The sequence below is a fragment of the Acanthaster planci genome, linkage group LG03, assembly GCF_054643075.1.
Source record: "Acanthaster planci isolate LZ-2023a linkage group LG03, COTS_SCS, whole genome shotgun sequence".
NCBI lineage: Eukaryota > Metazoa > Echinodermata > Asteroidea > Valvatida > Acanthasteridae > Acanthaster > Acanthaster planci.
The window spans coordinates 15,723,287-15,740,213 of NC_141779.1; the positions used below are offsets into that span (position 1 = coordinate 15,723,287).

The following is a 16,927-nucleotide window of genomic DNA, read 5'->3' on the forward strand; positions in this document are numbered from 1 at the left end:
TGTTTATTCGAAGAAGTATGCAGTGCAGCAAGTGTACTTACAGTATATGTTGGTATAGAGTTTGATTCCTCCAAGTACAGATAGACAGAGATACAAACTGAAAATCTAATCAACTGGACTTACATGTCTACCTGCATAACTCTTATAACTTCAAAAGACACATGTGTGATCAAAATATTCTGAAAGTACCAGTCAGTTCATAATCATGTGTGATACTTCTGCCTGTTGGTGTTTTAGAGATTTGGTATCTTGACATGTAGAATATGGATGGACGTGAATGTTTGGAGTGCCAATCATGGCAAAAGTTTTCCCCAGACTGGAGTGAGCTGCCCATTGGAACTTACGGTACTCTTCCATAGTCCCCTGTCTCTACTCCCACCCCTTACCACCCCCTACATAGACATGCATTCCACCTCTCTGAAAGCCTTGTGGAGGACTTTATCTGCTCCATTAACTGTTTTGTGGAGTGGCCTCCATCCAGATTCTCAAAAATTCAAGCTTTTGCATTCCGGCCTTTTTTGTGCCAAATCACCGGTGCTGAAAAAGGTCAGTGGGAGTCACTTATTATCGGTTGTTGATCAGCACCAAAGTAAGGTTAGACATAATCAAGCATGGATATTAGTGACTTACCTTTGGAGACTTTAATTTTTGAGAACTATGTTGATTTTAACGGAGGGGACTGATGAATTGGTTGACGGACAGAGAATTTCTTTTACAGTTTTCCTTTTAAATTTGTAAAGTCCTTGCATTTTAGTATTCTATAGAGATCCATACCAAAATTTAAATGTGATCAAAATCTGAAGTATGAAACTTGTATCCTGACTCTCTGAAAGTAGAAATCTCCTCCCTTTTTTTCTCAATGAACTTGGTGTACCATAAACTAAAAAGATTCACAGACATGTGCCTGACAAATTGAAGTATTTTTGGTGGTGAGATAAATGGAGACCAATTCAGGTCTTCCAACACTACGTATGGGTTGAGAGTGAGCATAGACTTTAATAGGCATGGAGTGCTGAGAAAGCCCGTTTCTGACCTGGGTTCCTGAATGCAACAACAAAGGCATTGGAACACTGTTGTTGTAATAAAAAACAATGGTTTTGTTTTTCTCCAGTTGTTTGGAGCAGTTTTTCAAATTACTGAATGTTTTTCCCAGCACAAACAATCCCTTGTAGGCCTGAAAACAGTACTTGAGAATATAGCCTCCAATGCGGGAGTGTCATGATCAATGCATAAGAGTTAGTGCCCCAGGGAATCTTGAATATTTACACTTCATTTTCCTTTGAAAAGCAGATGGGGGTCAAGTTAATGCAGTTGGGAATAGGGGGATTTATGTTCATTACACCATCATTGAGTACTGTACACAATTTAATATTTCCCACGGTTATCCCCATTTTCCAGGATGAATGTGTTTTCATCATGTTATAAAACTAATACAAACTTTGGTCTGTAATTGTCCTCAGAAAGAAGGCCTTTACACTTATTTTGTTCCTTTAAAAACAAGGACAACACCTGACATGTGCAACAGGTGGTCTTTTCCCTCCTGGACTTTTGTAGAACAAGAATGTGTCTGGGCAGTTTCTCCTGTTTTTGTCACTATTGGGTATCCAAAATTGACTCTCAGTGCCTGATGTTTTGGGGGAATAATCCTGGGGCCCTTATTGTAACTTTTGTGATGGTGATTTTCCCATGTTTGCCATTGGCTATTGTGTCTGATCCTGTTAGCCTCTGTTCAAGGCTATTTCCTCTTGATCACAATACCCATCGTTCACATGTCCCATTTGACCCCGCATGCTTGCAGATTGTGCACGACTAGGTGTCTGTTTGATATTACATTGTGGATCAAAACTGCCCTAATGTCTTCATTTCCTTCTCTCGCGCTTGCCTGCTACACAGGTTTTACAAAGAAGACTTGCGCACTGTATGGCTTTTTAGAGATTTAACAGAAAAACAACCTGGAATAAGAACTGCCGTAATTACCGGTAGTTTCATTTCAAAAAGAAGTTGTAAGGTGATTGAAGAAGTACGCGTACATTGTTCTTTAATTTGGCTGAAGGTTGAAGAAAAAAATGTTTTTGGCTGTATACTGCTCTCAGTTGGGCATTCATTTTACTACTGCATGTCTCCTGGTTGTTGTGACCGTTTTTAGTCTCTCACTCTAATGGAGAAGACTTTCAAGACATCAATGTCTTGATTTTGTGCTGTGGCCAATCAGCATAGGGCTGGCCATTGTGGTCGAGTCAGATGACAGCAATCCACCAATCAACAACTATGGTGTCATTTCATTTGCCCCTCGAGCAGGATCGCCTGCCAATAGAGGACAACATAAATTCAGCACAGTGCGTTTGGAGCAGGCCCTGGCATTACTGTGACTCTGAGATTACCATTGCCAATTGCCCTAGATCGGTGAAAATCCTATAATTCTTTTTTTTGCTGGGCCATCTGATCTGACATGCAGTCCTTAACACATCTGGGCCAGATTTCAAAGTCCCTGGCCCATTTTTCTGTGAGACTCCCAACTGCGAAACAAGCATTAACTAAAAGTAAAAGTAAGAGTACTTTTGTTTCCTGTATTGGTTACAGAGCAACGCCGCCAGTTCCCGTAGTGATAGACAGGTGTTGGAGACGGTGTCAGCCTACCTCACAGGGCTCAAGACCCAGCTTGCAAAGGTCAAAGGCCAGCTCATCTCATTGGTAAGTCCTCGCATCTGGCCAGGCTGGCACAGTGGCTGTGCATTGTCTAGACTGCAGATTGAAAACCCCTTCCTCTATTTCAGCTTAGCAGAGCTTTCTTTGTGCCTATTATCATATTTTGGAAAAATAACTAGAGCATTAAATGTTGACCCTGCAGAATCCTTGAGTCTTTTTTTGAAGTCCAAAAAAGTGTTGGAGACTTAAAATTACACTCCACTGTTATAAGAACTAGTTAGCAAAAACATATCATATCATTTATGAAATGAGTTTAATTTTACCTTGCTCCCCAACCAGTGTTTCTCTGGATGGTTTCTTGGCACTGTGGCATCGAATGAACTTGCCCCACAATTTAAACCTGTTCTAATTCTTTTGGGGTGCCTTTCCCCTACTCATTATGCAGTTTGAAACCTGAAAATGTGAAAACCAGTGAAGATGTTTGATTTGGGGCTGCACTGTCCACCTTCCGTAAGCGGTGGAAAAACAGACTCTTTTGTGGACTGTGAAAACTGGGAACTTCCATCCTTGTGTAGTTCTCAAATTTGTTTCCTAAAAAGGAACCTGTTGTTTTCAGTCACTGATAATGCCCGGCACCGGTACCTTATTTTCTCACTGGCAATTCAAAGTGACCTCTTTCATAGCCCACAATATTTCATTAAACTTGAATTTTCCAGTCTGAGAAACACCAAAAGAGTAAACATCCACACCCCTGATTCTACTTTTGTCCGCCCAAGGCCACACAATCTCTATGTGCGGGGCCAAATACCCTCAGGAATGCAGGGTTTTTCACAAGGAAGGAAAAGTGAGTGGGTGTAGGCCTACATGTACAAGTATGTGCTTCATGTGGTTATGGATTACACAATGGGCGTGCGGTATCCCTTTGGCATGGCAAGCACCCTGTAGGCAGCTGGGTTGGATTTGGTCTAGCTTGCAGTTAACTCCAGGCTGTATCTTCACAGGAGATCACTTCTAGTAATTTTGTGCACCTCTAGGTAAATACTGCTACTCAAGGAAATGTGTTTGCTTATAGTGATTAGACTCTTCACCAACATGTTTGACTAAAACAATAAACCCTAACAATAACCTCTTCCACATTCCCCCTGACATATCAGTGCAATGTAGTTTCTACACGTCAAGCCTTTGGGAGTGTTTCTAGGTTTCCAATCAAGTTAACTTCAATTTTGTAAAACTTGAACATACCGTTCTCATGAAATGCACATTTTTAAGACAGGTCTGCCAAACAATGTCAACTTTCCGGTGGATGTGCTCAATGTTCACGGGCAGGCACTCATGAGGCTAAGAAATTCAAATGACCATAAACAGTGAAACCCTACGTTGCATTGAATTGCAATGCCAGGGATATAATGAGTGTCTTTGTATGCCTATTTAGTTTTGAAAAGATAAGTGTGGGACTGCAAAGTTCTCGGAGGAGAGAGGGCGGAATCCCCCCAGCTGTGAGATGGTCTGAAAAGCCTAAATCTTTTTGGGGTTTTTAAATAGTTTATGCAGGAGGCTGATTAGAGTCAAATTAAGTCAATATGTAATTAAATTTTAATTTTAGTGAAGAAACTGAATCTGGTTTTTTGATATTTTGTTCTTTTTTTTGACCCTGAATTATCAGAAACGTGAGAAGTTCTCCTTAGAGCACAGACCGCTGCGATTGAAGAGGACAAGAGATCTGGAGGGTTCCAGTAAGCAAGCCCCGGCCACACGAGGATGTTTCTGCCCAATTGACAAAGATTGTTCAGTCTTGTTGGGTATGTGTCTCTAACGTGTTAATGCTGGTTTATACATGTACACTGTAACTTCACACAGAGGGGTGTATGAAATAGATATGACATTGTGAAATGATTGTGGCAAAATTGGCTGCGTTAACACTGAGCTCAAATATTTACCATGAGGTACATGAATTGCCCCTAATTTATATTTCAATGCCAGTGGAAAGGAGTACAGGTACATGTGTATTGAGAATGGTGCCCAGGGGAAGGAATATATGTAGAGAGTAGTGCAGCTTGTATGCTGCTTGTCGTTTGTGAACCTTTGTGATACTTCCCTCCAGATGCTCTAACTCTGGAAGTCACCCACGAAGCCTCCCAAGGACACTCCAACTGCCTGCTCCTCCAGCGTGCCCAGTTGCCACAGCAACAGCCAGTGCATTGCTCCCAGGATGACAGCCTTGTGGACGGCCTGAGATACGCCCCAGCGACAGTCATCGAGGAGCTCTGCCACAACCTCATACGGGACTTCAAGACCCAGAGGAAGCGGATACCTCAGACAGTGTCCACGCAGACTGAGATTCCACGGACTCCCGATCGTCAGGTCCGGCCGTATTCCCGCAGCTCCTATGCCCAGACGGGTCTTGCTGATTCCCACAATAGAGAGACCGATACCCAAACAGAAGCGGACTCTGCAGACGAGTTCCAGTCGTCCTCCCTCCAAACCACGAACGGAGCCGAGGTGAAACAGGCCTATCTGGTGAACAGGCCGCCCACGCTGAGCTCAGCAATCCTCCTTCCAGTGGACGAGGCTTTTTCTCCTGGGGACAGTGCATCCGACCTGAGTGATTCTTTTGTCACCGCTTTCTCATCTCCTGTCAGCTGTTCCCCACTGAGGGGTTCATTCAGGGGCTCATCACTGGAGAGGGACGATTTGTCTGATTTTCTTGCCTCACCATTTTCAAGGTTTGTATTTTTAGTGCATAGATCTCTCTTGCAATATTAGTTTTTTCACATAAGAAGAGATCTTTCAAAGTATCTTTAAAGGTCTGAAAAATCAAATTTGCTTAAATAGTTGCGTTCGATCTCTTTATTTTGCGTGATCATTCATATCTGCATGTTGACCAATGTATATGTTAAGGTGTTAAAACATTGCTGCATGCAGATCTAACACTTGTAATGAACTAGCATTCATTGTGATGTTCATGTATGAAATGCTTCAAATCAGTGCGTTACTGAGGCCATCACTAAATGTACATCTGAATAAAGGTAATTTACAGTGCGCTGCACCACCAAGAGACCGTCATGCGCCAGCTGTGTGTGGGTACAAATAATTCAATGCCATGTGATCAACGATCCACCAATCAGATGACGGGGATTTTAGTAAATACTAACAAATTTAGCCATAATCCTGAGCAATCAGCAAGAAAAACAATTATCGCAGCACTGCTGTTAGAAAGTAGTTGGCTGCAAAATGTACATTTGGCTAAATACTTGAAATTTGTCAGCCAGAACCTTTCATTTTAAGAAAGGTTTCTGGTCTATAGTCGTAGCCTTTAACCCTGTCTATTCCACTGTTAGTGGAACATCCCGGGTTATATCACACACCTTTAGATCCTGCAACCAGGATTACCTTGGCGATGTAAATGTGTACTCAAAAGTATATGCATTTACATTTACAACCAAGAGACAAGCATGTGTGACCTTATTTGTTCCAAAAAGGGCAATTTCAAAGGAAGCCATGCTCAATATTCACTGCCCATTGCTTCGTATTTCCCACAAAGACTGTTAACGAACTCCTCTGCAGAATGTAGGCTGTTAATCACTGGCTAATCCTGCTGACTTTCTCACCATAGGACTAGCTCTTTGGAGAGCCCTCATGCAACACCAGACCAAGAGCCAAGTGACAGTCAAGAGGCCGCGCCTAAGATCCCCGTAGTAAAACCTGACGTTAAGCTTCCGTCCTTGCATAGGGTATGTTGGCTGCTTGTGTAGACAATTGTCGCATGGTCTTGTTGGCTTGTCAGTAGAGTACAAACCCTTATAACATGATAACTGTCAGGTCGCTCCAGGGAAGAGTCTTATGTAACCTCTGACATAAAAGTGGGACACATTTGCCGGGCTTCATGAAACCTTGATGCTTGGGAAGAGAGTGAAATATATATTTAAAAATCGATGCATTTTTGTATTTTGTTTAAGAAAAACTGATTAGGATGAAAATAATTACAAAAAATAAAATTCACAGAAGCAAAGCTGGATAGCTTAAATGCTCATTATGCATGGAAAAACAAGGTTTCAGGTTTTTGGAAGCTTAAATAGAAAATCAGTGTTACAACAGCTGACACAGCTAGACCTTTTTGATGACAGTAGGTAAATGCATGAGACTTTAAATACCACATAAATTTTAATTTGTTCTGTGTGCTTAGTGTCCAAAAACCTATGAGCAAACAAAACAAAACAAAACGTTTTACAGCTTTATTTGGGCAGGATCTGGACCCCCAACCTTCCTCTTTACCTGTATTTCTCATGATTGCGGGATTGACTGACCAATATAATGTTCTGTCCACAACATGACAACAAAGCTCATATGTGCCAAGTGTCAAAGATCAGTTGCCTCGCAGGATATGGAAATGGAGTACTTTCCGTTGCTGCATGTTTGTACGTGACAAAAGGCCAACCACTTTGGCAAAATGCCAGGGTGGTAGTACTCAAAGGCAGGTCTAGAAACTGTTGAAAGTGCTCATTTAATCAATACATCCCCCCCCCTTTCCTCCTTCCCCAGAAGAGTGCTCAGGACAGACAAGAGGCTGCCCAGAGAATGGCTGACATGCTGGCCAACAGCTATGCAAGACCTAACATAGTGGTGGAAGGATGCCAGGCAGACAGTGAAGACAATGACCTGAATGCTAACTATGACAGGTGGGTGGGTAGGTGTTGACTGTGGACATCCACCAACTCCCAGCAGAGATCTGCTCACAGTCCATGCAGTGGATATTCTGAAGATTGGCTCCGTAATTAGGACGAGTGGCCATTAATTATGAATATGTGTGTAACTTTTAGTGGATAATCTGCTCACAACTGGTCCATCCAGACTTCATGCTAGATCTTCAGAATTGGCCACTTGCTCTGAATGTTTTTAACGTGAAATATGTCATTTGATGCAATTCAGTTTAATTTAATTCAATACAATAGGCAGTTATTTTGAATTCTCCACTCATTACAAATCGGAGTAATATAAAGTACAATGTAGTGATATTTTATTTAAGTAAAGAAAAAAGAAGGTACCACCAGCCATAAAGTAATGCAATGAAGCTAATTTAATTAAGATTAATATATAGTTTAATAAGAAAAACAGTAAATTAATAAGAGAGTACAGGCTGTTCATGTAAGCCAAGATTTGTTGGTAGAATAACCTGGACAAATTATACAAACTGTACAATGTAATCACACACACTCTCACAAAAAAACAAGCAAAATAGACACAATCAGACACACAAACAAAAGACAGATGAAGCAACATGAGTAATCATATGATAAGAGAGACTGTCGCAAAAAAAAAGCCAACAATGACATTGCACACAGATAGCAAAGGAAATGAGGAGGAAACTTTATGTTGAATAATGAAAGAAAAGCAATTATATAGTAAAGGAGTGAGGGCTATGTTATGTATAGAGGCCTTGCATGGCTGCCATCTTGAGTGGCAGTTCTTTTGTTCCACAGGGAAACCTCCTTTGTGCATACCCTGTGGAACAAAAAACCTGCCCTACAAGATGGTTACCACACAAAGCCTCTACTGGGAGACGAGAGATCATTTGTATAAAGATTTGAATTGATGCAAGGATGGTATTGCCCCGAGGTGTGTTATGGTGACTCCTAACCAGAAACATGTTTCTGATGTCAAAGCAATAACCAGGAAAGTGTGAAGGGTGGGCGACAAAAACAGGACCAAGAAACGGTTATGTCATCTGACAGAGGCGAGCACAGGGGAGCAGACGACACTATTGATGAACATCCTTTTCACTCAATATTTCACATGTTTCTCACCAGTGCTGTTCTCTCTTTTCACAAACGTTCTAGAAGAAAGCATCTCTTTGATTCGCTGCATGTGATAACAAGTTTTGAAATGCGTAATTCACTCATTTGAGGATCGACAAAAATTGCCGCCATTTTGAAGCAGTGCTGAACTAACGACCACCTTTGGTTCTTGTTTGGTCGGCACAATGACATCACAGAGGCATAACTAATGTTGCATAAATGCTTAACCAGTGACCAAAGCGGAAACATGTTTATGGTTCGATTCACCAAAACATGCCCCTGATGTTATCAGAATTGGAATTTCACAAACGTGGATTAGTTAAGATTGATGCTGGTGTCTAGGGTGTGAGTAAAGGGAAGAAATATTGCGTGATCTGATTGCATGATCGTGCTTGTGTTGGATAGGTGTGAAATATGCACAGAAGGTGTCAGGAAAGAGGTTGATTGGCTCAGTCTGATTTTGCCAACAGACATCAAAGAACTGCATCCCTGTCCAAGAAACCTATTTCAGATCAAGTTGGTTTGCTAAGAATCCTTAGTCCACACTTTGTGTACATCTGACAATTGAATTGTTCACATGCAGCTTACTATTCAGCTAGGGTAGCATTACGTCCATGGGATTTGGGGTACCAGTTGCAATATCCCTGTAGAATTCTTGGATCCGATCTTGCCATTGTGTACATAAATTTGCACGCCAATTCACATCCAACCATCACATACATGTATAGCATCCCGATCACAGCATTTGTCAAGAGACTTGTACTATCGATAACATTCTGATGTTAGAGCATTTTACCATAACATTCCGAGGTTACAGCATTACTCACTGTGGCCCTACCCGGTATTTCAACTCTAGATCTGGCAAATACAGCTCCTCTTCTCCCAGGAAGTCATCCCCTGCCCGCCTGAAGAGGCGCTCATACCTAGACAAGGAGAAAGACAAGAGGACCTCATCGTTGGGTAAATCTGAGCCACTATTGGCCATTGTTGACTCTTGTACCAAGAGCCGTAGGATTTCCACGTAAACAGGACAGGGGTCACTGGATGATGCCACTGTAAAAAAAGTTAAAAGGCACCTTGATCAAACCCACATTTTTCTTTAAAGGCCTGTAATCCACAATGAGTTGTGTCTCCTTTTGTTTGACTGCAGGGTGAGATTTGTTCCTGATTTCAGGATTTTTTCATTATGATTTTCTTGATTTTAGAATTTTTCAAACAATCTCTTTAAAAAGATATGAAAAACCTGAGTTTACCATTGAAGAGTTTTATGTAAAAAATAATAGAATAAAATTGATATAGAACACAGGAAAAAATTGATACCAAAGACCCCATGTCACTGTGAGGCCCTCTAAACCTCCGGTGATTATTTCATGGATATTTCTCCAATCTCACACCTGTAGGCTGGGTCATCACATTCTGTTTACGACCCCTGATGCAGAATTTCCTGAAGGCAGTGTGGTTGATTTTTTTTTTACCCTCTAGCCCTAGGTCCTTTCAGGGGTCGTGTTCAAAGTTAAATCTGATATCGCTCAGTAAAGTGAGATACTGGTCAGGTCCTGATACCTCTGTTTCACCATCTTGCCGTGAATTTAGTGTCAATATTTTTTGGGGGGTATCTCTTCGGGGTCAGATGGCAAGAGCCTGGACGTCTTACTCAGCAGCAATCTGCCTGAGGTGGACATGACAGAGGAGGAGAAGGAATTCAGCCAGCGGCTGCTGGAGGCCTCCAAGAAGGCCTCAGAGAGACACAGGAACCGACGAGGCAGGAAGTTTTCCCCAAGCGCCTCTCCAGGTGAGACAGGTGGATCCTGGGTCCTTCGTATAGGGGGTCAGCTGATTGGCAACAAAAAAAAAAAAGAAAGAAGAATTTAATAACTCGTTACACAGACTAGAGAGACGCTTTCGTTACCTACAAGAGAGGCTGAAGCACTCATATACAGCACTCCTTGTGTAGTTGAGGGTTAATATTTCTCAGGATTTGTCTAGAGTTACAGATGTTTTACCCCAAAATCCAAGACTTTTAGAGCTTTAATTATGCAAGTTTCACTAGTTTTGGTACAAACAAATTAATTGCACTATTCATGTTTAGAATAATAGCTGCTAGGGAGAGAGTTTGAATGTTTTGTTGACTAATTTACACAAGCCCTGAAAGGTCATGTTGGGGGGCCAATGTATGGAGGGAAATGAAAATCACCCCAAATACAGTCTCAGCAATAACTATAGACCTTTCTTTTGTTAACAAATAGTGACCACCATTTTGAAGGACTCCTCCAAAATGCACAGAAATTGATTTGAATGTATTATTATTTGTTAACCAGGTGATTTGCATTACTTAATCACTCTTCAAACTTAAAAAAATTTGTTCTTAACTTACCAAAACACTTTGGATTTATTGAGAGACTCAAATTCATGTCACAAAAATGATGGCGGCGAATTCACTCAAGTTTAAAATGTGTTCACCTTTTCAGAATTTCAGAATTCAGTCATGAAAGTCGATCTGATGTTACAAATTGCATTCTCGTTCGCACTCATGCCAAGGGCACCTCTTTCACATTCTAGGATTGCCACCGTCAAGGGGCATACATTGTATGTACCATACTTTTTTGCTTACTGAAGGTTCATATGTATTTAGAATTAGGCAATTTATAAAATTCCTAGCAACTGCCTTCACCATTAATACAAAAGAATCGCACAGTTCACCACTGCTGCTTTCTGGTTTGGGGATTTCCAAAGACTGATCTACTTTTCATCCTTTTTTTTTTTTCAATGAAAAAATGACAACATCGGCCATACATGTTGATGACACTTCTTCATATTTCAGGAAGCAAACCTCCTTTGCCTTCCCTTTTGCCCAACAAACTCTTAATTTGGTGCAGATTTGTTTGCTGTTATTATTGATTCCAAATTTCTGTTTTTTATTTAAAAAAATAGCAGATGTTTCAGTTTTGTGTTAACCAGTGTTCTTACTTCAAATTCACGTGTAGAAAAACCCCAAAAAGAAATCTGTTTCTCTTTTGGATTGCTGTCTTTTGGACATGACTTCATTTACATGTACGTGTACCTACTTGAAGCCAGATAAAATTAATTTTATGCTTACATTACCAGATGGCTAGATTTTCACACAAGGTGGATTTTTTTTAATGAACATGTGTTTTTTTCCAATAACGCACATTTTGCTGACAAATGTCACCTGAAATTGGCAGTCATGTTGACTTGGCACATGAATACCAGTAGCAATACAATTTGGATTTAGTGCATAATGCTATGTACCGATAGCTACTGTTTCATGCCCATAGTGTTGTAACATGAAGTACCACGTCAATCTGTTATGGCTCCCAACTAATGATGACATCTCATGTATTATCATATTTAATTCATGTTGGAGGCTGTTAAAACATACATGAATAAGGCCATAAAAATCTGTCTAGTGATTCATATTTGGCAATTTTCATGTTTGATACAACCTCCTCTAGGTTTTGTGTTGCAGACCTATCACTCTGGAAAGCCTAAAAGCTAATTGTGGCTGGCTATGCATCACTTCATTTTTCAAAATGTGGAATACCCAGGATTTGGATTGGATTTTTCTTGTGACAGATCAACGATCACTCAGTCCGAGCTCGGCAGACCGATCCCGCTCAGCCTCCCCTGCCCCCTCTCCCAGCCCCATCCCTTCCCCGCTAACAGCAGACGACTCAACCCCACTGTTGGCACCTGCAGAGACACCTGCGAGTTCCGTAGTAGAAGTGACAGACCCTGTGGCAGACAAGGTGACGGAAGGGACGACAGACAGCACTGGAGAGCTTCAGGAGGAGAGAACTGGTGCTGAGGTCAGGATCACTTCCTTTGTTCAACCCTTTTGCAAACATTTTTCATCCTTTCGTTTTTACTCACCTCTTTGAGATCGTAGACTCCAAAGGACTTTATTTTTCTATGGTTTTTCCGTAAAGATTGCTTGTGTTTTTTCGTCCATCCGCCAAGTGCTCTCCAAAGGATGTAAAGTTTATTTTTCTACGGTTTATCAGTAATGATTGTTCGGTTTTTTTTTTCGTCTACCCCCAACACTTCTTGTTGAAAAAAGTGGCTTTGGAACACTCAGAAAAATACACGTACATCAACCCCGGAGGCAAGATTTCTTTAATGAACCTGAGAAACTTGGATTGATGACCTACATGTGCAGTTTGACCTCCAATCATTACAGACTTTGTTCCATATCAGCATATAATTTATGGATGATGTTTTCAACTCAGTGGGGCTTTGCCCTTCAAAAGCAGCAAACTTTTTGTCACATGTTGCCTCACATGTTTCAACCTTTTAAAGGTGTTTTGTGTCATTACCTGTCATGAATGTGTGCTTTCCATCATTTTTCTTAGTATTGGAAGGACTGTTTATGCCCAGTTGGACATGTTGAATGATCTCTGGTCAGCAGGGGGTCTTACTTGAAAGACTGCTGAGCAGTATCCAATTTCAGAGGGAGATCGAAAATTTAAGGGAGCAAAGGGGAAAAAACGAAAAGAAAGTAAAGTAAATTATCTCTCACAATGTCAGGTAGCTTGAAACCTGATCTCAGTAGCCAATATTACAGAAAGTGATATTTAAAGCAATTCAGGCTAACTGTATGGTACAGAGATCATGTAGGTCGTGACCTTAAATGACCTCAGACAACCAAAACCAGTGAAAGAGGCGTGGTCTCTTTTTTTTTTTGCACAACCTTGCATTTTGATTATGTGTCTAAGCACATCTATGTTACAGTTTTACTGTCGTGTTTTTGTGGTGTGTGCACGTGTGTGCTCTCCCCCCATGGAGGTGAAATCGGTTCTCAATTGCTAGGAATATTTCTGTGGAACACTATTGGTCATCTGTTTTGTTCTTGAACTTCCATGGAGGCACAGTTATAATAGGAATTTGTGAGTGAAACGATTTTGGATTAAAGTAGTTTGTGAAGCAGAAAACAAGTGATTTCAGCAGGATTGCAATGCACATCTGTTGATTTAAAAAGGCTTGGCCACTGCGTTTGAAACTTGTAACAACACCTGTGTTTATGAATTATGTCTGTTGTCTAAATTTAACCAGTGCAATCCACTGAAGCTCCAAAAGCATGAAGTATGTAATCGTAACAAGGTTAATGTGTGTACAAGTAAAAAGATGGAGCTTCTTTGTTATTTTTAATTATCCACATGCACTGGATACACACTCATTGATTGTTGCGAAGATTCAATATTTTGAAAGTGTGAATACTCACGACCCTCTTTCATTTGACGTAATTCAGATTGACACAGTGGTCTTGTAATGATGAAATAAATTTCTTCATTATGTATTGCATGTACAGTCATTTGCAAAAGTTTAAGACCACCTGGAAGTTTGTTGGTATTTCTGTCACTAGTCCTACATTATTACATTTCTTGCATGAATTTTGTTGCAAAGGCAGGTCTTGTATGACATAATTATTGTCTGTAAGGCAGCATGGCATAAGAAAGCTACTAGTCTAAGTACACTATACTAAATATTAGACTGTTAACATTTCAATGGAAATGTAATCAAATACCTGCTTAACCAAGATGCTAAGGTTACGCATTGAAAATAAGCATAAGTTGCCATGATTGATTGGTTTTAGTTTGGGTTTTCTTCTGGTTAATGCATTTTGTATGGTTGGTCCTAAACTTTTGCAAATAACTGTATTAATTAACGTACTTCCACGTATCATCCATCACTGTGTCGAATACAAGAGTACTTCAAGGAGCAGTAAAGAAATTTTTGGAGGAGCAGGTTACATGTAAACCTGTTCATTTCTTTGAATATCAGTCACATTTTGCTTAAAGTGGTAATCACCAGTTGTTTTGTATCATGGTAATGTTGGTATCCCTAAAAATGTCACTTGATAAAAATAGCCTTTAAGTTCAACATTAAGGACACAGGTTCTTTAGTTTACAAATGGTCCCTGTAGCTGCATTGTTCCGACCTGAAACTAATACCCAGAGGAAAGGATTGACTGGCCTTTGTTGAACAGTAAACAGTTTGCTCCGTTCCAAATTGGGAAGGTGCTTAAGTTTCTTCAGCAGTGACTTGGCATTGAACTGTAACTCGAACTCTGGAATTTGTCAACTATACAGGAAAGACCGATGAGGAAAGCTGACCCTGAAGTTTTTGGGGAAAAAAGTGGATTTGATTCTTAAAACTGATGCAAAGAATTGGTGACCGACTCATAGAGACTTGCATTTGAGCAGGTTTTTAAGACTGTTTCTGGTTTATGTGCATGTACAGTGTATGTCATTTGGAAGTTGTTCCAGGCATAGTGGTGCAGCTTTTGTATGCTTATAATGTACTTTAAATATTGCTTTGAGGATTTGCTTTTAGTCACAGGTAAGTACATGTATTTGATTTGAATTTGCAATGTTCTAGCAACTTGACACGGAATTGACAAAAGATTTTATGTAGAATCATGTGCACAATCTTAATTGAGCTGTTTGAAAGGTTGGGTGAAGTGCACTTTTGAGATATCTGTGCGTGCCTGGCTGTCTGATTAGCCTTTTATGTTTGAAATGACAACATCGAGGTACACTCCCTCAGGAACTGAGATTGTTACGTGTTATACCGTAAATATCTTCATTTCAAGTTTTATTATTTTAGGGTAAAACTGGCAAAGAATCGGAATCACCCACAGCTTGTTACTTTTTACAGTTTTGGTGAACGTGAAAACCAGAACTTTGCCTTATAAGATACATGTACATGGGTAGACACTAGAGGATTCAGGAACACCATGGTGACTTCGTAAACTATTGTAGGATCAGTTTGGAGGGTTGGGCCAAAGAAAATAATTCAGTGCTGTTCCTGAGGCTGCCGATTTTAGCCTGGAAATATCTTTGAAGCTAAAACAGCTTTAACTGAAAACTCTGAACACTCTCATAATTCTCAAGACTAACCTGGTTTCTCAACTTGTTGGGCATGCCAGGGCGAATCGGATAAGGAGGACAACAAGCTGACACCCAAGTCAGAGAGGAAGGACTCGGAAGTGGAAGTCTTTGACATCAAGGCAGACATCCTGAAAGCCACCGCTTCCCTGCAGGTAGAGATGCCTCAAGTCAAGCCCATCGTTCCACTGGCCCAGCTCCGAGAGGTAACGTACATGTGCTGTTCTAAAGCATTCTTATTTTCAGTATCATTCCACATTTCATTCCCTTCCCGAATGTGACATCGTCTAGGATGCACATTGCTTTGAGACCTTTCAGTTCAACTGCCTAGCCTTCCACAGAAAGGTCACATATACTTCCGCTTTGAGAACTGATTGAATGACCCGTAATACATCTGGTTCAGATTTGTAATTGAAATTTATACATAAGACCTGAAATCCACAGTGTGTAAAGAATATACAAGTATATGCTGGATTTGGGGTAATCATGTGGCTATCAGAGAATCGTGCATGCTAGTTATTAGAAGATCTCGTTTGTGTTGTGACGAAAAACAGATCTCTGAATTACCGGTAATTTAAGGAATATTCAAAACATGAGCCCCTTCTAGCTTCAGCAGCAAACAGCTGGTGTAGCCTGCATGGATTTTTCTGTTTTCATGTTAGCTTGTTAGAGGGATGAACTGACAATGACTGTGGAATTGAAACTCTCAGGATTTCTTATCGAACAAGAGCTTTTTGGCCTACCTTAATATATTTATGCAGTAATTTTTCCTGCAGTTTACACTGAGAAAAAAAATCAATAAGACTCAGTGGGTATTTGAACCCACTGTCTCTCTTTTAAGTGCTTTGAACACACTGGACCATTGGCTTTGCTATCAGGATGGGCGGAGTGACAAAGCACTGTACACAAACCGTTAAGAGTTTCACAAGAAATGAATATCCAGTTTCATACATGAATAATTCGATTCATTTGTCGAGTGGGTTTACTTCTGTCCTGATTCTACTAGTTCATTTCCTTTCACCCTCTCTGAGGATCTGTCAGATTCCACAAAAGCATCACACTAATGTTTAAAAGAACTCCGCAATTTGATTAAAAAAAAATCGGTCAACATCCTAAATTGGCATTTTCCGTGTCTAAGGGATGAGTTTAATATGACAATATTGCACACTCGTAGATGTACCCTTCATGTGCAGCTGCAACTCGGAGTCGATTGTAAAAACACGTACATGTAAAAAGCATTGTTAAGTACCAGCACAGTTTGTCTTACTCAATTAAAAGACAACATTTTGAACCTCAACTGAAATGTCAGATGTGAAGGAGATTAATGTACTGTGTGTACAGTCACAGTTGTTGTTTTTTAATTCCGTTCAGATGGAAATTTGTTAAAATGAAAAATCCATTAAGCCTTGGCAGCAAAGACAATAAAGGATTTCATTACAGTGTGAAAATTGTTAGTTCTTGGTGTGCATATTAGGCAGTTTGTTCGTTGAACTGGTCAATGCACTATCACTGTGAGATATATATGTAACAATGTATTTGTAGTTTTCCGCTTGCAATCTTATCACAAATTTCAGAACAACTTCA

The 16,927-nt window shown here is 40.4% G+C and overlaps 1 protein-coding gene across 22 annotated transcripts in view; it reads left to right on the forward strand.

The window, feature by feature from the left end:
• LOC110991183 (uncharacterized) overlaps positions 1 to 16,927 on the forward strand; it is a 93,685-nt gene that overhangs the window by 54,933 nt on the left and 21,825 nt on the right. For 21 of the 22 annotated variants that reach the window (XR_015424888.1, XM_022256417.2, XM_087134970.1 and 18 more), the window contains 9 exons: positions 2,581 to 2,691; positions 4,310 to 4,445; positions 4,748 to 5,369; positions 6,260 to 6,377; positions 7,186 to 7,322; positions 9,295 to 9,398; positions 10,069 to 10,230; positions 12,033 to 12,265; positions 15,385 to 15,549. Coding sequence is in view for 21 of the 22 variants with exons in the window: in XM_022256417.2 (XP_022112109.2) it covers positions 2,581 to 2,691; positions 4,310 to 4,445; positions 4,748 to 5,369; positions 6,260 to 6,377; positions 7,186 to 7,322; positions 9,295 to 9,398; positions 10,069 to 10,230; positions 12,033 to 12,265; positions 15,385 to 15,549 (1,788 nt within the window). In the remaining variant the exon portion in view is untranslated. The remainder of the gene's footprint in view (positions 1 to 2,580; positions 2,692 to 4,309; positions 4,446 to 4,747; positions 5,370 to 6,259; positions 6,378 to 7,185; positions 7,323 to 9,294; positions 9,399 to 10,068; positions 10,231 to 12,032; positions 12,266 to 15,384; positions 15,550 to 16,927) is intronic. The other variant, XM_087134968.1, reaches the window with a different exon arrangement.